Consider the following 24651-nt stretch of genomic DNA (forward strand, 5'->3'; position numbering starts at 1 on the left):
ATAGAAGTACATGTCTATGGCAGTACATGTCTATGTCAGTACATGTCTGTGTCAGTAAATGTCTATGGCAGTACATGTGGATAGAAGTACATGTCTATGTCAGTACATGTCTATGGCAGTACATGTGGATAGAAGTACATGTCTATGGCAGTACATGTCTATGGCAGTACATGTGGATAGAAGTACATGTCTATGGCAGTACATGTCTATGGCAGTACATGTGGATAGAAGTACATGTCTATGGCAGTACATGTCTATGGCAGTATATGTGGATAGAAGTACATGTCTACTTCAGTACATATCTATGGCAGTACATGTATATGGCAGTACATGTGGATAGAAGTACATGTCTACGGCAGTACATGTCTATGGCAGTACATGTCTATGGCAGTACATGTCTATGGCAGTACATGTTTATGGCAGTACATGTCTATGGCAGTACATGTGGATAGAAGTACATGTCTACGGCAGTACATGTCTATGGCAGTACAGGTCTATGGCAGTACATGTCTATGGCAGTACATATCTACGGTAGTAAATGTCTTTGGCAGCATATGCCTTATACATGATAAAGTAGAAGATTTAGAGAAGCATTACACCAGTTGGACTGATGGGGGTAGTAGGTCGCATACACTCCAGATAAAACTCAATATTTGTTTGTTTTTGTGTTAATTTCCTTTAAATTTCATTCATTTATAAGAAGTGCAGTGTAGCGGTAATTAAATGGAAGGAGATGAAAATGTGACTTAATTTCTGCAGAATGGACCATTAAGGGGACACGAAGCTGAGTTTACACTGAGAGCGATGTCAATATTAGAACTGATTACTTTATATGAATAGCTGCCCACAGCGAGTTATTATCGCACACTGCCAGTGAATCATTATTAGACAAAACCATCTGAAATGATGATGGAGGAACAGAATATCTTCTGAGAGGCGCAACTTAGAAGTGTCTCAGTAAATGCTGCGAAGGTCATTTTGAGAAACTTCCAAAAGACTATTTTCCATCACGTATACATGGCTGGTATGTTCTTCCAGAGTCCTTCTCCTCACTAGATCTGTAATTATCATTTTAGTTCTGTATTTTAAATCAAGGATAATTTACCCTCAGGGTGGCAGAAATACAAAACGTGGAAATTCTGCATTTCAAAAGCAGTTCTAGCACGTTTCGGACTTGAACATCTAATTATACTATGTATCCAGTAATGAAAAGTAAAGTCTTTTGAAACAAGCTACAGCTATGTGCAATCAATGACAGAGACTCGGTTCGGGTTCTTGGCCACAGATTCCAGCATAAGGGCCTGCATTTAGGACCATCAATGGGGATCTGATCAGCACCATTCGATTCCGTTATGTGCTAAATCGGGTACTTCGTTAGAGGAGTAGAACAACCACCTGCTCACTAGCAGCTCCACCGTGGATTTGTCATCCTGCAAGACTCCAAATCCTCTGTTGACGGGGAACCAGCGGACGGGGTGAGAAGAGGGAGGTTTAACATCCGGATCACATTCATTTCCTGCTGAGTCTTCTCATCCATTGTCTTCCAAAAAATAAGCTTTCATCCATACCGCGAGCACTCTGCCTCGGCCTGATGGAGGTGGGACGACCTCCTGAATCTTCTCCGGTTTGAAGGCTTCAGCAGATGCCGTGGCCTAACTCGCTGTACTGATGGAAACATGCCAGGATGTTGATATACTGTTCTAAAGCTACTGGAAGCTCTGCCATTTCTATTAATAGTTCTGGCTCATTGACCCTACATCAGGCCCATCCAGTTAGGTTGTCATCTTCCCGCCATCTTGTCTTTTACGCAGGATGTCTCCATCCACTCTCCACACATGTCGTGTGGGTGGCTGACTTCTAGTGGCAGGCTGTTTGAACCTGCCCTAGGGAAATGCTTCTCCAAGTTAGAGTAGAAACGGGGTTCCATTGATGGAACAAAACCCCAAAGAGCTAAGCACACAGGAGGCACCTCGTCTCCTTCTCCTTGCAGGACGTATCCTCCCCGTAGTCCAGGCAGGACTTTTTTGGGGTTCGCTTCCCATAGGGTATGGCTGATTGTTGAGGTTCTCCTGGGAGAGACATGCAGACACATCTTGTCTGCTCCGTGAAGGGTGTGCTCTCTAATCTTCCTGCGCATAATGGGGCAGAGCGAGAGCAATGATGGCAGAGCTCCAATTCAGAGATTTAACTTCTTGTGGGCTGTCGTGCGGTCTATAATGCAGTTCAACTCAATAACAGCAAGTGGGGTGGTTGTCAACACCCGCGACAGTTCTCCGCAATACAGTGTGGTTGTTAGATCCACAAGACAATCTCTGGTAGCACAATAAAGACTTTTTAGGGTTTTCAACACAGCAATATGGCCACTTGTTCAGTAGGACACAGAGGATTTGATCCTGTTCGTGGCGCTAGATTGTCACAGACAGCCCAAGAGCCCGGGAGTGGTAGTTCTGGCCTAGAGAGTGGTTGTTATGCTCACTAATCACAGTGACACTCTCCACTCTGGCTCTCCCTGGAGTCGTGCAGTGACTGGAGGGCTCACCCTATCTTCCCTGTGGGGCACACCGTGGTTTTGGGTCTTCCTGCCTGGTGGTAGATGGGGTGCCCTTGCTCTTAAGTGTTGTTCTGGGTGCAAGGCATGAGGACAGATGCACTGGCTGGATAATTGTTAAGTCAGTAACCAGGCCAGTCAGTGTGAACAAATATGTTTCTCTTTATTAAAGTGCAGAATATGAGTAGTAGTACATCCAACAATGACAAGACACAGTTATAGGGTAGATTATGCAAATCCTTCCACAGTAGCAACGTATGGACATCACCAATGATGGGGACTATAGTACTCCTCTCTGACTTTCTAAAGTCTCTCAGTAGAACCTTAGGCTAGCAGAGAGGTTCTTGGTAAAAGTTTCTGTAATTCCCAGCTGAGGGGTGGAGATTTAAGATACAGTTGGCCGGACTGTCTCAGATTTTGGAAGGGTGCGCTAGCAATGTTCCCTCTCACAGCAGCAAAGTCTCTCTGCCATAAACATGCACAATACCTTGCTGACTGACTCCAGTGCACGGCCCTGTAGATTCTGTACCACCTGATTTCTCTTTCTCTTAAGCACTTTTATGTAGCAGAAGCTTCCGTGGCTGTAGACTGTCTCAGAGACAAAGGTTCTCTAAACTCGGGCTACCTCTGAGGAGCCTACACATGCAGGCTCTCTCTCTTCCTCCTCTCAGCACAGAACTGACTAACCAGTGGAAGGGCTTAGAACCATCTTCTGGCATCCTAAGGGAATGAGCCAAGGACTTAACCGTTAGCTGGCCATACAAAACTATTAGGTTTACAAATACAGTAAATCAGAACATTTTACTTGACAATACAACATTACAACGATTACCCTATTGCAGTAACCCTGTTCTGGGGTGCTGCATAAACAAAGTGTGTGTATAGTGTTACTGTCCTGTCTTATATAGTCAACTTTCTGTCGTAAATTCTTCTGGGCAACACTGTGTTAAGTTGCTCTATGCATCTTATAAACATATTATGTTTTATGAGCCGGTGTTCTGGGTGTGGCTTATTCAGTGTGTTATCATACCTTCTGGATAATAAATCAGAAGCAGTCTGGGGCCTGTAACCTGTGGCCATATCCTACACTTGGCTACTGTCTACCCATAATGAGATGGCGCTGTTCATCTGTCCCAGTCTACACAGTGAAGCTGACAAGGACGCAACAGAAAATAGGAAGCGTCAGGTGTGTGCTCTTCTAGTGGCCAGTGTGAAATCACCAGAAAATACGCACAACTGATATAGAGCTTAAAGGGGTTATCCCATGACTAATGTAAAAAATGAAAATCAGACATCACACAGTACATGACAATCTCTCTCTAACAAAGCTAGAACCAGCCCTGTGCCTCACATGGATCCAGAGATCTCCACATTCATTGCTCTGCTAGATTTATATCAAGCTGACAGCTCAAGGGGAGTGTCTTTTCTGCTGCAGCTCAGGGGGCGTGTCTCAGCTCTCCCTATCACAGCTCAGGGGGTGTGTCTCAGCTCTCCCTATCACAGCTCAGGGGGCGTGTCTCAGCTCTCCCTATCACAGCTCAGGAGGCAGTTGAAGGATGAAACTGAGCATGTGCGGCCATCTCCGTAAGCAGGTCAAAGAAATAAGAAAAAGAACAGACACCAGGTGACGCTATACAGATACATTTTATTGAATAACTCTGTGACTATGCTCAATGTTTAATTGCATCCAATTACAAAAGTATTCAGATCCAGGTGTTGGTTTGAAACCTGTGGAATATTTTTCGTGGGACAACCCCTTTAAAGAAAAAGTGCAACAAAAATATATTTCTTTGAACTACAATGGAAATGTTTGGGCAAATCAGCCAGTACATACTTTCTTTATTGTCCTTTTGGGCCAAGTTGTATTGCAGTGGGTGAAAATAAATTAAAATGTTTACTGTATCCTTAGACTGACTTTTTCCTAATCTAATAAACATTTTAATTCTTTCCAGTCAAAGGTGGAGCCTGCTGGATCGAGTACGGTTGTCCAACCCACGCGGAAGCAGCCCAAAAGCAAAAACATTTTCCCCATTGAACCTCGATGGTGTAGAAGAGAGTCCCTCAAAAGAGCCCAAAAACATTGCCCTGAGTAATAAGGAGCGATTCCGCACCGCATTGAGGATGAAAGCTTACGCATTTTGGCAAAGCTCAGAAGGTAAAAATGCTATTTTGTTTCCTAAACGGTTACCCCATAAATTAGTAAAGTGCAACATTATTTTAACTATATCAATGGAAAATGCTGCTCTTCAGCGTGACCTTCAGCTTGTTTCAAATACCATATAAAAAAATTCAGGATTGGAAGACAATGGTTCCACCCTCATCTATTAGCCAGAGAGGAGGGTTTGTGACTTTTTAAATGGCATTACACCTAAATTTAGGCGCAAGTGCCAATTCTACGCTGCCTTTGCCGCTTTCCCGAGAAGGGGCCAAGGTGGGGGTAGGGCCAGCTCGCCTGGCAAATTTATCCTTTCAGTAACTAAGTATTGTCCAAAGCAAGAAGCCTTTTAAAGTGGCTTTAATAAAATGTAATTATTACCAGAAAACACCAGGAAGGAGATGAATTTCACAAGTGCCAAATGTGTAATACATTTTTTGTCCTGTGGCGCTGCAGAGAAACGTAACCCCTACTGCCAGGTTTCCCTGCAGATTACAGCTGATCGCTGGGAATCCAAGCAGGAGGACACTTGGTCTTCAGGTGACTGACAAGAGACCCCTCTAACAAGTAGAGATTGTCCAAAGTGGTGAAGAACCTCTTTAAGGCCTCCTGCACACGACAGTTTTTTTTTTCCGTTTACGGGCCGTTTTTTGCGTTCCGTATATGGTCCGTATACGGAACCATTCATTTCAATGGTTCCGCAAAAAAAAAAATGGAATGTACTCCGTATGCATTCTCTTTCCGTATTTCCGTTTTTCCGTTCCGTTGAAAGATAGAACATGTCCTATTATTGCCCGCAAATCACGTTCCGTGGCTCCATTCAAGTCAATGGGTCTGCAAAAAAAACTGAACACATAAAGAAATGCATCCGCATGTCTTCTGTTTCCGTTCTGTTTTTTGCGGCACCATCTATTGAAAATGTTATGCCCAGCACAATTTTTTCTATGTAATATGCCATACGGAAAAACGGAAACACGACGGAAACAAAAAACGGAACAACGGATCCGTGAAAAACAGACCGCAAAACACTGAAAAAGCCATACGGTCGTGTGCAGGAGGTCTAAAGAGGACGTTTCATGGGTCCAGACATTATCAAATAAGTAGGGGGTTGTGTAGGGCATAGTGCAGGGATGTAAGGTCACTGCACACAAACGTATTTTCTTTCCGTGTCTGTTCCGTTTTTTTTGCAGACCGTATGCTGAACCATTCATTTCAATGGGTCCGCAAAAAAAATGGAAGTTGCTCCGTGTGCATTCCGTTTCCGCATGTCCGTATATTCGTTCCGCCAAAAAATAGAACATGTCCTATTATTGTCCGCATTATGGACAAGGATAGTACTGTTCTATTAGGGGCCAGCTGTTCCGTTCCGCAAAATACGGAATGCACACGGACGTCATCCATATTTTTTGCAGATCCTTATTTTTGCGGACTACAAAATGCATACGGTTGTGTAAATGAGCCCTTACTAGTTTATCTGTGCGGCGCTCTCCGTTCCCCCGCTGTGCCCCCCTTTTACTTTTCCTGCCTGGTTTGTAAATGAGTATCATTGGTACAGGAAGGAGACTGCCCTGTTTATCTAACATAACAGATCTCAGGTGGAAATGGCTAAAACGGACGCAAAATGTGCGTAACTGAGCGTAATGGATGCTTAAAATACAAGAGCCATTATTTGTTTATTTTTCTGTTCTTCTGATGGATCATCTCCTCCCTCATCTCTGTCTACCACCCTGCCCGTGCTCTACACACTGCAAACGATTTACGACTGACTTCCACCATAATCCGAACCTCTCACTCCCGGCTCCAAGACTTCTCCCGAGCTGGACCAATTCTCTGCAACGGCCGACCCCAAGAAATTAGGTTAAATCACAATATACACAGTTTTAAGCGCTCCTTAAAAACACATCTTCTGATCTAAGGCCTCGTCCACATTTCCATGTCAGTGACACGTCCATGAAAAAAAGCGTACGTGTTTCATCCGTGGTTGGTCCGTGTGTCCGTTTTTACCATCCGTGTGTCATCCGTAATTCACTGACGTTGCGCAGCTGAAAATTCATTTCCATAGAATTTCCTATCAGTCTTCAATGAAAAACGGACGCACCACGGATGTAATTTTCTTGGATCCATAAACTTCAATGGGCGTGCTTGGTCTGCATCACGGATCAAAGTAGTGCATGTCCCCGAGATTTTTTAACTGACTCACAGTCAGTAAAAAAATACTGAAATGTGAACAGACACAATTAAATAAATGGGTACGTGTGCTGTCAGTGGAAAATGCGGGCAGCACGCGTCAGTAAAAAATGGAAATGTGGACGAGGCCTAACTCCTCTCCATAAATAGCCCATTTCTCATAATTTCCTGAACCTGATCCTAAACCAAACCCTCCACCGCACCCAGAAGCACCACATATATCGGCTGGTGACGGCTCATCCAGCTTTATATCTGCTTCCCTATTTTCACAAGATGGCTGGACCATCGTAGAAAACAAGCACTTCTACCTTTTGTGTCACTCCTACCTCCTCATAGATTGTAAGCTCTTGCGAGCAGGGCCCTCATTGACTTGTCTGTTGCTGTTATTAATGACTGTTTGTACATGAACCCCTGAACTGTAATGCGCTGCGGAATATGTTGGCGCTATATAAAAAAAGATTATTATTAATACCAAACGGTGATGTGAACCCCGGTCTAACTGAAAAATTTAACCCTGCCACATTTTTATATACAGGTTCTCCATACATATGTGATAGTAATACATTGTGAAGTACTGCAAGGAATTGAAAGTGAATACATGATAAAATAAATAAACGTATTCAGTCTCTGAAACACGAATCCCCATGTGGTGAGGTTCGACTTTTTATTCCATATATTTGACTTGATAATTCGCTTATCTGCTCTGTAGATGCTGGAACAGCTGGAGATCCAATGGCTGAAGCTGGTTATAGTAATGAGTTCCTGGTAGAAGATTTAATCCCTACGATAAAAGTGGCTATCCATGCTTCTAGGTATGCTGGAGTAATCCATCCTATTATCTTGTATGAATATGAGATTTGTAGAGCAGCATGATGTCCGCAACTCCTACATTTTAAGGATGACACAGTATATCTGTGATCGAGAAACACTATAAATCTGCTTCATGGAAACTGCTAATACAATATAACTACTATAATACTGCTCCTATGTACAAGAATATAACTACTATAATACTGCTCCTATGTACAAGAATACAACTACTATAATATTGCTCCTATGTACAATAATATAACTACTATAAAACTGCTCCTATGTACAAGAATATAACTACTATAATACTGCTCCTATGTACAAGAATATAACTGCTATAATACTGCTCCTATGTACAAGAATATAACTGCTATAATACTGCTCCTGTGTACAAGAATATAACTATTATAATACTGCCTCCTATGTACAAGAATATAACTACTATAATACTGCTCCTATGTACAAGAATATAACTGATACTACACTGTCTCCTATATACAAGAATATAACTACTATAATACTGTCTTCTATGTAAAAGAATATAACTACTATAATACTGTTTACTATGCACAAGAATATAACTACTATAATACTGCCTCCTATGTACAAGAATATAACTACTATAATACTGCCCCTATATACAAGAATATAACTGATATTACACTGTCTCCTATATACAAGAATATAACTACTATAATACTGCTCCTATGTACAAGAATATAACTACTAAAGTACTGCTCCTATGTACAAGAATATAACTACTATAATACTGCTCCTATGTACAAGAATATAACTACTATAATACTGCTCCTATGTACAAGAATATAACTACTATAATACTGCCTCCTATGTACAAGAATATAACTACTATAATACTGCTCCTATGTACAAGAATATAACTACTATAATACTGCTCCTATGTACAAGAATATAACTACTATAATACTGCTCCTATGTACAAGAATATAACTGCTATAATACTGCCTCTATGTACAAGAATATAACTGCTATAATACTGCTCCTATGTACAAGAATATAACTACTATAATATTGTCTCCTATGTACAAGAATATAACTACTATATTACTGCTCCTATGTACAAGAATATAACTACTATAATACTGCTCCTATGTACAAGAATATAACTACTATAATACTGCTCCTATGTACAAGAATATAACTACTATAATACTGCTCCTATGTACAAGAATATAACTACTATAGTACTGCTCCTATGTACAAGAATATAACTACTATAATACTGCTCCTATGTACAAGAATATAACTACTATAATACTGCTCCTATATACAAGAATATAACTACTATAATACTGCTCCTATGTACAAGAATATAACTACTATAATACTGCTCCTATGTACAAGAATATAACTACTATAATACTGCTTCTATGTACAAGAATATAACTGATATTACACTGTCTCCTATATACAAGAATATAACTACTATAATACTGCTCCTATGTACAAGAATATAACTACTATAATACTGTCTTCTATGTAAAAGAATATAACTACTATAATACTGTTTACTATGCACAAGAATATAACTACTATAATACTGCCCCTATATACAAGAATATAACTGATATTACACTGTCTCCTATATACAAGAATATAACTACTATAATACTGCTCCTATGTATAAGAATATAACTACTATAATACTGTCTTCTATGTACAAGAATATAACTACTATAATACTGTCTTCTATGCACAAGAATATAACTACTATAATACTGCCCCTATATACAAGAATATAACTACTATAATACTGCCCCTATATACAAGAATGTAACTACTATAATACTACCCCTATATACAAGAATATAACTACTATAATACTGCCTCCTATGTACAAGAATATAACTACTATAATACTGTCTCATATGTCCAAGAATATAACTACTATAATACTGCCTCCTATGTACTAGAATATAACTACTATAATACTGCTACTATGTACAAGAATATAACTACTATAATACTGCTACTATGTACTAGAATATAACTACTATAATACTGCTCCTATATACAAGAATATAACTACTATAATACTATCTCCTATGTACAAGAATATATCTACTATAATACTGCTCCTATGTACAAGAATATAACTACTATAATACTGCTCTTATGTACAAGAATATAACTACTATAATACTGCCTCCTATGTACAAGAATATAACCACTATACAGGGAGTGCAGAATTATTAGGCAAGTTGTATTTTTGAGGATTAATTTTATTATTGAACAACAACCATGTTCTCAATGAACCCAAAAAACTCATTAATATCAAAGCTGAATATTTTTGGAAGTAGTTTTTAGTTTGTTTTTAGTTTTAGCTATTTTAGGGGGATATCTGTGTGTGCAGGTGACTATTACTGTGCATAATTATTAGGCAACTTAACAAAAAACAAATATATACCCATTTCAATTATTTATTTTTACCAGTGAAACCAATATAACATCTCAACATTCACAAATATACATTTCTGACATTCAAAAACAAAACAAAAACAAATCAGTGACCAATATAGCCACCTTTCTTTGCAAGGACACTCAAAAGCCTGCCATCCATGGATTCTGTCAGTGTTTTGATCTGTTCACCATCAACATTGCGTGCAGCAGCAACCACAGCCTCCCAGACACTGTTCAGAGAGGTGTACTGTTTTCCCTCCTTGTAAATCTCACATTTGATGATGGACCACAGGTTCTCAATGGGGTTCAGATCAGGTGAACAAGGAGGCCATGTCATTAGATTTTCTTCTTTTATACCCTTTCAAGCCAGCCACGCTGTGGAGTACTTGGACGCGTGTGATGGAGCATTGTCCTGCATGAAAATCATGTTTTTCTTGAAGGATGCAGACTTCTTCCTGTACCACTGCTTGAAGAAGGTGTCTTCCAGAAACTGGCAGTAGGACTGGGAGTTGAGCTTGACTCCATCCTCAACCCGAAAAGGCCCCACAAGCTCATCTTTGATGATACCAGCCCAAACCAGTACTCCACCTCCACCTTGCTGGCGTCTGAGTCGGACTGGAGCTCTCTGCCCTTTACCAATCCAGCCACGGGCCCATCCATCTGGCCCATCAAGACTCACTCTCATTTCATCAGTCCATAAAACCTTAGAAAAATCAGTCTTGAGATATTTCTTGGCCCAGTCTTGACGTTTCAGCTTGTGTGTCTTGTTCAGTGGTGGTCGTCTTTCAGCCTTTCTTACCTTGGCCATGTCTCTGAGTATTGCACACCTTGTGCTTTTGGGCACTCCAGTGATGTTGCAGCTCTGAAATATGGCCAAACTGGTGGCAAGTGACATCTTGGCAGCTGCACGCTTGACTTTTCTCAGTTCATGGGCAGTTATTTTGCGCCTTGGTTTTTCCACACGCTTCTTGCGACCCTGTTGACTATTTTGAATGAAACGCTTGATTGTTCGATGATCACGCTTCAGAAGCTTTGCAATTTTAAGAGTGCTGCATACCTCTGCAAGGTATCTCACTATTTTGACTTTTCTGAGCCTGTCAAGTCCTTCTTTTGACCCATTTTGCCAAAGGAAAGGAAGTTGCCTAATAATTATGCACACCTAATATAGGGTGTTGATGTCATTAGACCACACCCCTTCTCATTACAGAGATGCACATCACCTAATATGCTTAATTGGTAGTAGGCTTTCGAGCCTATACAGCTTGGAGTAAGACAACATGCATAAAGAGGAGGATGTGGTCAAAATACTCATTTGCCTAATAATTCTGCACTCCCTGTAATACTGCTCCTATGTACAAGAATATAACTACTATAATACTGCTCCTATGTACAAGAATATAACTACTATAATACTGCCTCCTATGTACAGGAATATATCTACTATAATACTGCTCCTATATACAAGAATATAACTACTATAATACTGCTCCTATGTACAAGAATATAACTACTATAATACTGCCTCCTATGTACAAGAATATAACTACTATAATGCTGCTCCTATGTACAAGAATATAACTACTATAATACTGCTCCTATATACAAGAATATAACTACTATAATACTGCTCCTATATACAAGAATATATCTACTATAATACTGCCTCCTATGTACAAGAATATAACTACTATAATACTGCTCCTATGTACAAGAATATAACTACTATAATACTGCTCCTATGTACAAGAATATAACTACTATAATACTGCTCCTATGTACAAGAATATAACTACTATAATACTGCTCCTATGTACAAGAATATAACTACTATAATACTGCCTCCTATATACAAGAATATAACTACTATAATACTACTGTCTCCTATGTACAAGAATATAACTGATATTATACTGTAATATTGTTATTGTAATACTATTGTACTGCTGAAGTGAATGGCAGCAGTGCTGTATTAACCAGCTCTGTCCACTACACAACAGATGGAGCTATTTCCGGCACCACAGCTACTCCTGAACAGCTGATTGGGAGGTTGGGTGTTGGACCCCACCTATTAGATATTTATGGCCTATACTGAGGATACCTGATTATACCTCAGTATCCATGGCGACTATTTCCTAATCTTGCTAGTCTACTCACCAAATTTGGCGTACTGTGAAAAGGGTGAACATCGTTGTTGGTTAGAGGTAGATGGGATTGTGCTCTCGTTTAAGCCTAACTATCATATGAAACTTACAAGTAACTCTGTCTCACGTGCAGAATACTACAATTCCTTTTACGTAAAAAAAAATTTAAGGAGACGCTGAGGCCTTATGATGTCAAAGACGTTATAGAGCAATATTCTGCAGGCCATTTGGACATGCTGGCCAGGATTAAATATCTCCAGTCAAGGTAAGCCCAAAAATCTTTTTGCTGTTTCCTTCATTGTATTACTAAGTGTTCTTGCATGGCATATATATTCGTATTATAGCCAAATTTACCACCCTAACTCCTCCCACAGTTTTTACACTTTATTTCAGTAATATACCGAAACGTGCGCATTGTTCCCGATTGGTGTGCTGTTACTTTGTGGAACGTTTCGCCAAATGGTTCACGAAATATCAGCGTTTTTGTGGTGAAATTGGTCCATAGGAATGAATGGCGGAATGTTCAAAACTAGAGTGGGAGCATGATTTCTAAATTGCCACCACTCCCTCATTTTCAAGCCCACCTACACAAATCTTATATCAAAACGTTCAGCTGTCCCTGCTGCCACAAAAAATGTTTATTTCATAATATGACCATTTGTTTGCCACTCACGTCGCCCATTGATATTCATTGAAACTCCACTCTAGCCACCTCAAATTTGAAAGGCAATTTCTAAACTGCGACTGTGCCTTCATTTTTTATATTTCAGAGACATACTATGCATCACAATGTAGGTCTGGGTCTTGTGATTCTCACAATATAAACATCTTTGCTGTAGGATTTATAATTTTTAGACTACAACCATTTGAAGATGGCAACCGCCAGTGAAGTGAGCAAGTTGGAGCAGTTTGTTTTTAACACTACCCTGCTGTAGAGTGAGTTGCCATAGGAACCCAGGTGTGTGAGCAGCCAGCAGAGTGACAAAAGCTAGAGTGAGAGCTGAAAATTCAGGACATGATTTCAAAACTGCCACCACTCCCTCATTTTCAAGCCCACCTACACAAATCGGCTGCTAATGTTTTTATAAATGTATGTTTTAATGTAACTGTGAAGCACTTTGGGCAACAACATTGCAATTAAATGTGCTATATAAATAAATAAAAGTTGAAATGCATTTCTCACTCTATCAAGCTTGCCATGTGCACTTTTTAAATTTGATCAATCAATTGGTTAGTGTAATGTTTACTATCTTTACTCACTCCACACAGTTACTCTGCCCACTCAATAAAGTTACTCTGACCAGTCCAACCTTTCCACAGTTACTCTGCCCACTCCATAAAGTTACTCTGACCAGTCCAGTTGTAGACTACTGGTGGAGGCAAGAACAGTTCACACAATTTCCCCAGAAATTGTAGATTTTCTAGTTATTATTATTATTATTATTAATAATAATAATACTTTTTTTTTACAAATTTGTCTGTACAAGTTTATGAATATTTTATGCAAATATATGTTTTTGCAAAGTTGGTCAGAAAACTGAATGTCCAAAAAATTGGCAAAAACTTGGTCACAATTTTTTCTTTTTCTTCCTCAGAATAGACATGGTCTTTGCTCCAGGTCCTCTTTCTACACCCAAACATAAGAAGTCCCAGAAAGGAATGGGTGGTCCAGGAGGATACGGCTATCCATCCCAACAGTCTCCAAGGTAATAGAGTTGTCTTTTTTTATGGAAGTCCATTGAGGACCTACATGTGGGACAAAAATGCTTAGGAATTTTCATACTTATGTAATGATTCACCAAATATTCTGCTTGGAGTGGCCACCCTCTACTGATCCTGTCCTGTGCTCACACCATTCCCACTTTGTGCATTTATCTGGCTGGGTCGCCATAGCAGATATCTTCAAGGAGTTAATCACTGCTATGACATCCCCTGTTTTCTATATTACAGCGTCTACATTTTTAAAAATCTTTTTTAGGCATGATTCCTATGGGTCCAAAGCTTCAGATTTTGAAGACCAAAGCATGATGGGAAAATTTGTGAAAGTAGAAAGACAGGTATTGTAGCATACAAACTTTCAAACCTAATTCAGATTTTTTTAAATAATGTGTTTTTATTCTTGCTCCTGAATTTTGCTAGTTTTATAATGTGCAAAACTTCTTTGTCTAGTCTGTGCACAGTGGCATAGCTATAGGTGGCACCAAGGTAGCTGTGACATGTGGACCCTGGTGCTAGAGGGTCAGCAAAGTTACCTATGCCACATAAAAAGACTCCAATATTATAAATTGCACATGGCGGGTGAGGGTCCTCTTATACATTTTGCACTGGGGCCTCAGAGCCACAAGTCCTGCTTCTGTCTGTTTGTCTGTAATTACATAATCATCAGAGGAATTGGGCCATAAATTGGGCCAAATTTGGTGAGTAGACAGGCAAAAAATCTGTACAAACCTAAGAGTTTACTACAATTGTATCCAGTATTGGCAATTCTCTGTGAGCTCAGCAGGGTGGACTTCTGACCAGGGGCAGACTGGGAACTTAAAGTGGCCCTGGAAAAATTACTAAAAGTGGACCCATTTTGTAGTGGGGTCCAAATTGATAAAAGGCAGGGCCAAAACAAGTAGGCAGGTCCAGCAATACCATATTGTGGCACATTATACCACCCCAGAGCAACAGAGCCAAATACCACAGTTCATCATAAAATACTGTCCACTGGCCGGCCATGAGGAGGGCTTAGGCGGCCCCCTGAGCATCGGGCCACCGGGAAATTTCCCTGTAAGGTCTATGGCCAATCCACCCCTGCTTCTGACTCCTGTGTATAAAATTACCTCCCAGTCTTTTTTTCTTTCAGTGGTGGCTTGGTTTCCTGTAGATTTTAATGATTCTACTTTTGCTATATGGGAAACTCTTGAACATGCACTGGCTTTCTGATGAACCTGTTCTTTAGTTACCTGTAAAGCATGGTGGAGGGATAGAGCCGTGTATGATATTTAGAATTCATTTGGATCCGGCTTTAATATTTATTAAATGCACACTCAATAGAATGTAAAATGTACTGCAATTTTTGGCGTGCCCGGCAGGATCGTTTTGAACACAAACCTTTAAGATCTGTTTATAGAATTTTATCGATGTTCTTGTTTGATCACCTTGTCTTGTTTATGTTTGGTATTTTCTCCTAGGTCCAGGATATGGAAAAGAAATTAGACTTTTTGGTTGATATGCATATGCAGCATATGGACCAGCTACAGGTCCAGGTAACAGAGTACTACCCACTTAGAGAGTCCCAAGTAGAAGAAGAGGGAGAAGAGAGCAGATATTCCGAACTTGGTAGGGTTGTTTATAACTATACAGAATCCTGCACCCATGCAAATCCCTACAACATGCATCAAGTTTCTTTTAATAAATTGGATCAGTATGGGTTCTTCGAGAACTACCCTGTGGAATTTACCGCACCCATGCCTTTTAATGGTGACCACTGTTCCAGAAGGAGCATGACCTCCTCGCCCAATTATACAGAAAGGCCAACAGATTTACCTATTCAGACTTTGATAGACACTCGGGTCGACTATCGTCATGAAAGAGACATCTCAAGCCCGTATGCTGAGAGGGTCTCCCCTATACATAGAAGAAGTTTTACAAGAGATAGCGACACTCCCCTGTCTCTTCTCTCGGTCAACCACGATGAACTTCAGAGGTCTCCTAGTGGTTTCAGTATTTCCCAAGAAAAAGAAGACTTTAATTTTGGCCCCAATGGCTCCACGTGGATGAGAGATAAACGTTACTTAGCGGAAGGTGAAACGGATACAGATACGGACCCGTTCACACCTAGTGGCCCCATGACCTTGTCGTCAACGGGAGACGGTTTTTCAGATTCGGCATGGACACCTTCGAAACCTGTATAAATCCACGTGGCCCGGGAGGACACTGACCTTTTTCGTACAATGTACTACATCTTTGTATAAGTCACTATACACTTTTTAAAGCTGAATCGTTGAGAAGAGGAAGAACACCATCAATGGCTAAATATGATGCATGTTTAACTTTGTAGCCATGGCATCATCTCACATAAAATTCTATCACTTTTCTTTTGTTTCTCTTCACGACAAATGAGACAGCCTTTAGATTCCGGCATGACTTGCATGTGTTTACATGATATAAGTGTAAAAAAAAAAAAAAATCTATTTTATATTTTGTAATGATATGGCACATACCTAACCCATGGGTGATCTATGCAGAAGGAAACTCAGATGTGAGCGTTCATTTTTCATCCCTAGTGCAGGATTTTTTTTTCATTGTGCTGCACAGTGTTGATTAGGACTTTAGGTCTTTTTTTTATAGTGGTTGTAGTACTTAGACTTCTTTAACGTATTGGCTTCATGCGCCCTCTTGCAACTTTGATCTAACACATTGCTTTATGATGTTTCTCAATTCTGTACTTTTTTTTTTTTTTTTTTTAACACGGCCTGATTTTTTCCCCTGTATAGAGATAGTCAGACTCATCTGTTACTCTCGTCCCCTTGCACCCTTGTCTACTGTTTACAAGGTAACGCCTATGTGCGGGCTACACTGACATAGATCTGCAGGTGAGCTGTATACTCATAATGGTAGGATTTTTACAAAATCAAACCAATTTACAACGTTTTTTCTTTTTTATATATTTTAGAGCAATTATTGCAAAAGTTCACATACCCACAAATTGTAGTAAAGTTGTAATAAAGACATGCAGAATAAAGGGAAATATGGAGCAGTGTGCACATGCGTGCGCTGATAAATCTGGAGCAATCAGGCCGACAGATTATAATCGAGCTCATCAATTATCAAACGTGCAGGTATTTTTACAAACAGTTGTATAAGCCATATCTTCGAACCACCCGGTCGTTTTTAAGAACGGTCCAAGTTCTTGGAGGGTGTGAAGCTTTACTTCAGGCCATTTTCAAAGTCTCAGCTAGGGGGCGATATAAGTCAATATCAGAAAGAGAGCTCCTTTATTACTTTTTAGATTCCTCATCACCATTCCAATATACCAAAAAAAAGCACTAGACCACACATAGATCTATATTTATTTTATTTAACCTGTAATGGATTGATAAGCCCATTGAAATTTATTTTAAAATGATATATAATTAGAGAAGTTCTAATTTATATTCAGAATTTTTTTTTATTTATATATTTTCATTGAGGTCTGAAGTTTACGAAAGTCCTATTAAAGGGGAAGTTTAATTTTGTGTGTTACAGGACTGGGCAATTTAATGTCATTGTCTTAGTAGATGCAGATAGAGCAGGCGGCCTTCTAACAGCTGACACCTGGCGATTTCTAAACAATTTTTTGGCAGCGCCATCTGCTGGCAGAAACTGGAAATGCAGCAAAAACAAAATGACGTTTGCAAGGTGCAGTTGACCAGCTTCATCTGTTTGCCTCTTTTTGTTAGTGTGACTATGTATGGTGTATTACTCCAGTTTAGAAACCGTAGATCTCACTACGGTATTGAATTCTTCAATGGATGTTTAATGATTCTATAGAAAAATTAAACACTGCCTACAGGTTGTAACTGGTATTACAAAGTAGCACATTCCATTCAATAAAATGACATTATACTATTATACAGTGTGGCAGAGAAAGCTGCCTCTCTAGTGCCACCTATAGGTGACTATCCTGTAAATCAATGTTCAGTCCCTTAAAGGGGAACTCCAAGATTTAACCCTAGGATAGGTCATTAATATCAGATTGGCACCCAGCACCCTTGCTAATCAGCTGTTTGGCTCCGGGAACTACACAGCTCCATCCAGTGGATGGAGCTGGTAACTGCAGTGTTGCTCCCAGTCACTCCAATGGAAGAAGAACATTGGTAACCATCTCTGCCCACAATGGACGGAGCTGTGTAGTTCTAGGAAATATTTCTGGCACTGGAGCTACTGATCATGGGGGTACGGGGTGTTGGGTCCCTACCGATCTGGTCTTGATTAGCTATCCTTGGCATAGGTCATCAATTCCTGGATCTTGGAGAATTTGTAATTATTTGTAAAAAAAAACTTTACTGGGGTGGATGTATTGAAGATATACTTCCGTCCCTTATAGTCTGTATAGACAGTGCAGTGTGGTGGGTGTGCACCTTATGACAGGTGCAATGGATAGGAGTTAACTGAAATGTCGTGGGGATTATTACAGTTTCCAGTAGGTAATGGAATACAGCGCCTTCCTCCAGAGAGCAGGCGGGATGCATATATATATATCCTTATTAGAGATGAGTGAATTTCATATTTTGAAATTGGTTCACGCTTCGTTTGGTGGTAAAAGGTGAATTGCGTTATGGATTCCGTTACAACGGACCATAACGCAATTCTATGACGGAATGCCTTTAGAGGCATTCCGTTATTCATTCCGTCATCATGGAAACAGATCCGTCCGGAGAGGGCTCCCCTGCATAACGGAAACGGAACGGATCTGTTTTGCAGTCCATAGACTTCTATTATGACGGAATGAATAACGGAATGCCTCTAAAGACTTTCCGTCATAGAATTGCGTTATGGTCCGTGGTAACGGAATCCATAACGCAATTCTGCTTTGACCACCAAACGAAGTGTGAACGAATTCCATAACATCTCTAATCCTTACATGTATACTGTATAACGTCGTTAACTCACCTATACTGTAAATATATTGAGATGACTTTGCTCATTCTGTCCCAGTCCACACAACAAAGCTGAGAAGTACAGTAAGCTGTAGTAAATGTGAAAAAACATAACTAAGAGGACACCATGGTGGTCATTTACTAACTGATATTTGCCAGTTTTCTAACATATATCTGTTGCAAATTGCAAAGGTTATTTGTGCCGCAATCTGAGACTGGCGTCTAAAACACCGGTCTTAATAAATGACCCCCCGTGTTTATAATTTAAAAAAATGAACTTAAATAATATTTAATTCCCTGATGATACATTTCTTTAAATTTGGACACTGTCTTACAGGAAATCCACCTATAGGGGACACTGGAGAAACTGTATTCTTTCTGCTGGGTAAGAGCTACTTTGCATACTGGTCCTGCAGAGCATTGCTTTAAAGTATCTCAAGCTTATGCCAGGTCTCCTCAAGAAAAACTAATATTTAGGCAATTGTCCATCATATTACACAGGTAACAGACAGCGGCAAACTCCAACTCATCAGCAATGTCAGGGGTTTTCTTGAAGTACAATATTTATGACCTATCCGCAGCAGCATAGTCATCAATGTCTGATTGGTGGAGTCTGACACCCTCACCGATCAGCTGTTTGTAGAGGCCACTGCGTTCCAGTGAGCAAACCAAGCACAGCGCCATACATTGTATAGTGGCTGGGCTTGGTATTGCAACCCAGTCCCATTTACTTGAATGGGACTGAGCTGCAAATAAGTCATGTGATCAATGAACATAACGTCATTGGACGCTAGAAAGAGGCCGCAAGTGGTCACCGGAACGCGGTCATAACCCCACCGACATTGATGACTTGTCCTGAGGACAGGTCATCAATATTCTACTTCTGAGAAACTCTGTTAATGAAGCACGGGTCCGGCATGACCTGTGAGTTCAGGACTTGCAGGAAGCCTTCCTCATCTTTGGGCCATATTGGGACAGGATTTTAGCGCCTGCATTACAGCTGTACTTCTAGGACCCCCTCATGATTCAGTGGAACAAAAATGAGTTCACCGTGGGGTTTACTTGAACTGCATTTAGTTCAGATCTTCGATACAAACTTATGATAGCCACTTGGATGAGGTATGGTCATAATGTGTCACAGTCAGAGGTCTGATTAGTAAGAACCCTTTTAGGCCGGGTTCACATCACTGTTTAATTTTCATCAGAAGAACAGAAAAGTAAAGGAAAAGAAAGCGGATCCTGTATTTTAAGCATCCGTTATGCTCAGTTATTTTACATCCGTTTTAGCCATTTCCATCTGAGATCCGTTACTTTAAACGGAGAAAAAACAACAACTTTGTGTAGGATATTTTTTTTCATCTAAAATAACGAATCTCAACAGATGCAAAATTTGCGCAATTGAGTAAAACGGATGCTTAAAATACAGTATCTGTTTTTTTCTTTATTTTTCTGTTCTTCTGACGGATTAGAAGAGCGGAAAACTAAGGCTAGGTCTACACGACGACACGTGTCGCTCGACAATAAGTCACTCGACAATAGGGCACAACTACACTGCAACATGTGTCGCGCGACAATTTTTATAATGGTAGTCTATGGTGTCGCACTGCGAAGCGACAGTTGCAGAAAAATACATTTCGAATTGATTTTTTGCGACTGTCGCGTTGCAGTCGCAGCATGTGGCATGTCGCAGTGCGACACAATAGACTACCATTATAAAATTGCCGAGCGACAAAATGTTGCGCGACAAATGTCGTCGTGTAGACCTAGCCTAAACGGTGATGTGATCCCGGCCTTGGGGCTCATGCATACGACCGCTGTTGGCCGGTGCCCATATTGCAGCCCGCAAACAACGGGTCCGCAATATACGGGCTCTGATGGAGTGCTTCCATGGGTCTTCTCTCTGTGCCGCCACGCTGCAAAAAATAGAACTTTTTTTGCGGTGCGGACGGATCACGGACCCATTTAATTTGAATGGCTCTGCATCCATGTGCGCTAGACACGCGGACGGTGAACGGGTGGCACGTGTTCGTGTGCATGAGCCCTTATTGGTATAACTGCTGCTACGGGTCCTAAGGCTGTGTTCACACATTGTGGATGTATTTGGGCCAGGTTTTGGAAAATTGCAACATTTTCATCGCATTGTTGCAATAATCATGTAAACAAAACAAAATACAACTACCCCATGTGAACACAAGGAGGATGTTATACAGCGGTGTATGGTAAATATTACAGACCAGTGTCCTAAAAAACTAGGACCCCCCCATATCGGATTTCCATCAAAGTCCCTCAAGGCGATAATCATACAGCGCTGCACCTATTGAAAGCAAACCATGAGTACCTTGTGAGTACCCCCTACAGACATGGGGTCCATCCACAAACTGAGAAGCTAGGTCATAGAGGACCAGGGGTCAGAGTCACATACCGAACCCCATATCCATTTGGTACCAAGATGTGTGTAGTATCCAGCTTAAATGTATTCAAATGGGTTGTGGCTATATCAAAGCGGTATTCCAACCATAGGCACCTATGGCACGTCCACAGGCAATGCCGTCTATAGCTGACAGTGGCACCCCCTTCACTGTTCACCCGGTTCTATACAACTGAATGGGAATGAGCTGTAGTACCAGGCACAGCCACAGCCATATGTGTGGCGCTATGCCAAGGTGAACAATGAATGAGACTGGCACTTGTTGGAGCTCAGCACCCGCCTTCCCCTATGATCGAATGTCGATGACCCGGTCCATCAATAGTAAAGTTCAGGAAAATCCCTTTAAGTTCAGGATTTTTGTATATGTGAAATTTTTTTTTGCACCTGCAAGGAATTAGAGGCGTTCCTACCCCGCGCCCCTCATCTCATGCATTGTGCTGTTTTGTTGCATGCCATAGTCTAGATACAGCAAAACAGCATGCTCTAAAGAGGAAATATAAAGAGGTGCCCAGGTGCGGCGGTTTCCATCTGCCCTATGGCTCATTACCATGTGCATAGCATGTATAGCGCCAGCTGTGCCAGGTACAGCACACCGTGTACTGGGTATATCGCTCATATTTCTACATGGCATCCACTCAGCACCATTATAGTACACGTAAGGAATGCATACAATACAAGCAGTGTACACTATAGGCACATGCAGTACATGTACAACACATATAGGCACATAAAGCGCACAAAGCGATGCATTTCAAGTACATTACACATATAGGCAAATACCATACACATACAACATCTCACACATACAGTACACATATACGCACATGTGGTACATATAACACATATTTCATATACCAAGCAAATATATGCACATAGTACAAATAGCGCATAGTTTACATATACAGTACACACAACACATATGCTGTACATTTCACATACAGTACACATGCAGTGTACATAAAGCATACCTGACGTATACAATACACAGGGAAGCACATACAGTACAAACATAGAAACCACATAAAGTATATCGCATCTATAAATGGTAATAATATGTGTGTACAGGGTGAGTCAAAAGTCTCAGGACACCCTTTTATTTCAGAAACTAAAGGGAAAATGAAATATCTGAATACTCCAGCAAGTAATGGGTGAGGGGGTCTATCCTTTAGGCCAGGGGTGGGGAACCTCCGGCCCGAGGGCCGTATGCGGCCCACGGTATCATTTCATGTGGCCCCCGGCCCCCTGCCAGAACATAATGTGAAAATGCTTATGACCCCTTCCATTATGGAAGCGGTCATTAGCATACGGGAGGCACAGGAAGGTGAGAACAGCACTGCACTGGCTGTCCTCACCTTCCCTGGTCTTCTTTCAGCCCCACACTGTGTCCTGACACATCCAGCGTCAGGACGCAGTGCACGTAGACGTGCACTATGACCTGACGCTGTGCGGTGTGAGGTGACAATATAGTGCGGCAGGAAGAAGAACAGGGAGGGTGAGTGAATCTGCCAAGAGGCAGCGCCGTACGGAGCTGGAGAGGTAAGTTTATTTGTTTATCTTAAATACAGTATCTGATCTGATGTCTGATTGGGGCTGATCTGAGGCTAAAGGAGGGTGGGGAGGGTCTGATGGGGGTCTGATCTGAGGCTTGGGAGGGTCTGATCTGAGGCTGGGGGTGTCTGATCTGAGGCTGGGGTTTGATAGGGGTCTGATCTGAGACTAGGGGGGCTGATGGGGGCTGATCTGAGGCTGGGGAGGGTCTGATGGGGGCTGATCTGAGGCTAGGGAGGGTATTATGAAGGTCTGATCTGAGGCTGGGGGGTCTTATAGGGGCTGATCTGACCCTGGGGGGTCTGATGGGGGCTGATCTGAGGCTGGGCGTCTGATCCGGGTCTGGTCTGAGGCTGGGGGTCTGATGGGAGTCTGATCTGAAGCTAGGAAGGGTCTGATTGGGGTCTAATCTGAGGCTTAGAGGTCTGATGGGAGTCTGATCTGAGGCTGATGTAGGCCTGGGGGGTCTGATAGGAGGCTGATTTCAGGCTGATGGAGGTGGGGGCAGATATTTTGCTGAGAAAGGGACAAAGGCAGGGACAGTTGCGAAGAAAGAGGCAGGGAGAGTGAAAGCTGGGTGAACCCCTCTCTGGACCCCCTGGGTTTAGCTTCCTGTCATTAATGTCAAATAAGTAACATTCTGAACTTAAAAATTAGACTGCTATGTGTGGTCAATATGGCGCCTGTATTGTATGTAATATACTGTATATATATAGTGCAGGCGCTATTTTGTGCTGCAAAAATACAGCCCTCTAGATTATTTTAATTGAAGTGCAATTTCTGTAACTTATCCCTAAGTCAATTATATGTTTGACCAAATACAGCAGTAAAAATTTTTTATTGAGAATTTTGTATGGCCCCCGAATGATGTTACAAATATCCAAATGGCCCTTGGCAGCAAAATGGTTCCCCACCGCTGCTTTAGGCTATGTCCGTAACATGGCCGCCATCTTGAAAGCCACCATATTGGATCAAGGGCAGATTTTTCCAATGGGATTTTTCCAATGGGAAGGGATCGCGTAACATATCAAAGAAAGAGCAGAATTTTCTCAGAAATCGATTGCCACAATCAGATTTGCAAAAATCTCTCTTGGTTCAAAAAGTTATCAACACAGAAAGTTCAAAACTTCAAAGTTCTGTGTTCAGCACCAGAGACAACACCTTGAACAGTTCAAATACCTCTGCATCACAGGGAACAATCCCGGTTGTTGTTTCGACTCTCTGAGATGATAACCTTTGGACCACAAGAGATATTGCAAATCTGATTGCAGCAAACGATTTCTGAGAAAAAAAAATCTGATCTTCTGTGATATGCTACGTGACCCTCGACCCATTGGAAAAATGTGCCCTTGGTCCAGCTTTCAAGATGGCGGCCATGTTCTGGACATAGCCATTACTTGCTGGGGTATTCAGATATTTCATTTTCCCTTTCGTTTCTGAAATAAAAGGGTGTCCTGAGACTTTTGACTCGACCTGTATAATGGACACACAGCACACACACATTATACATATAGGGCATGTATAGTACATCTGCAGAACACAGCGCATGCATACAGTAAATACACAGTATACATACATACAGTACACACAGCGATCACATATAGGGAGATACAGCAGCCACATTACTAGGATGACTGAGTAACATAAAAACTGCAACCATATATGTACCTTACACTGTCTGGAAAAGAAAACTCCACTTCTGACCACTGGTCCTACATCCACCTACTGCACCACGTCAGTAAATTCTTTACACACTTTCATATACTTAC

The 24651-nt window shown here is 41.1% G+C and overlaps 1 protein-coding gene across 1 annotated transcript in view; it reads left to right on the forward strand.

The window, feature by feature from the left end:
• Positions 1-16400, forward strand: part of KCNQ3 (potassium voltage-gated channel subfamily Q member 3) — a 245637-nt gene extending 229237 nt beyond the window's left edge. The window contains exons 10-15 of the mRNA XM_040432900.1: positions 4501-4703; positions 7600-7702; positions 12414-12545; positions 13876-13986; positions 14259-14337; positions 15457-16400. Coding sequence (XP_040288834.1) covers positions 4501-4703; positions 7600-7702; positions 12414-12545; positions 13876-13986; positions 14259-14337; positions 15457-16179 — 1351 coding nt within the window. The 3' untranslated portion in view covers positions 16180-16400. The remainder of the gene's footprint in view (positions 1-4500; positions 4704-7599; positions 7703-12413; positions 12546-13875; positions 13987-14258; positions 14338-15456) is intronic.
• Positions 16401-24651: the final 8251 nt, after the last annotated feature.

Source organism: Bufo bufo, chromosome 5 (assembly GCF_905171765.1).
Source record: "Bufo bufo chromosome 5, aBufBuf1.1, whole genome shotgun sequence".
In the NCBI taxonomy this organism is placed as follows: Eukaryota; Metazoa; Chordata; class Amphibia; order Anura; family Bufonidae; genus Bufo; species Bufo bufo.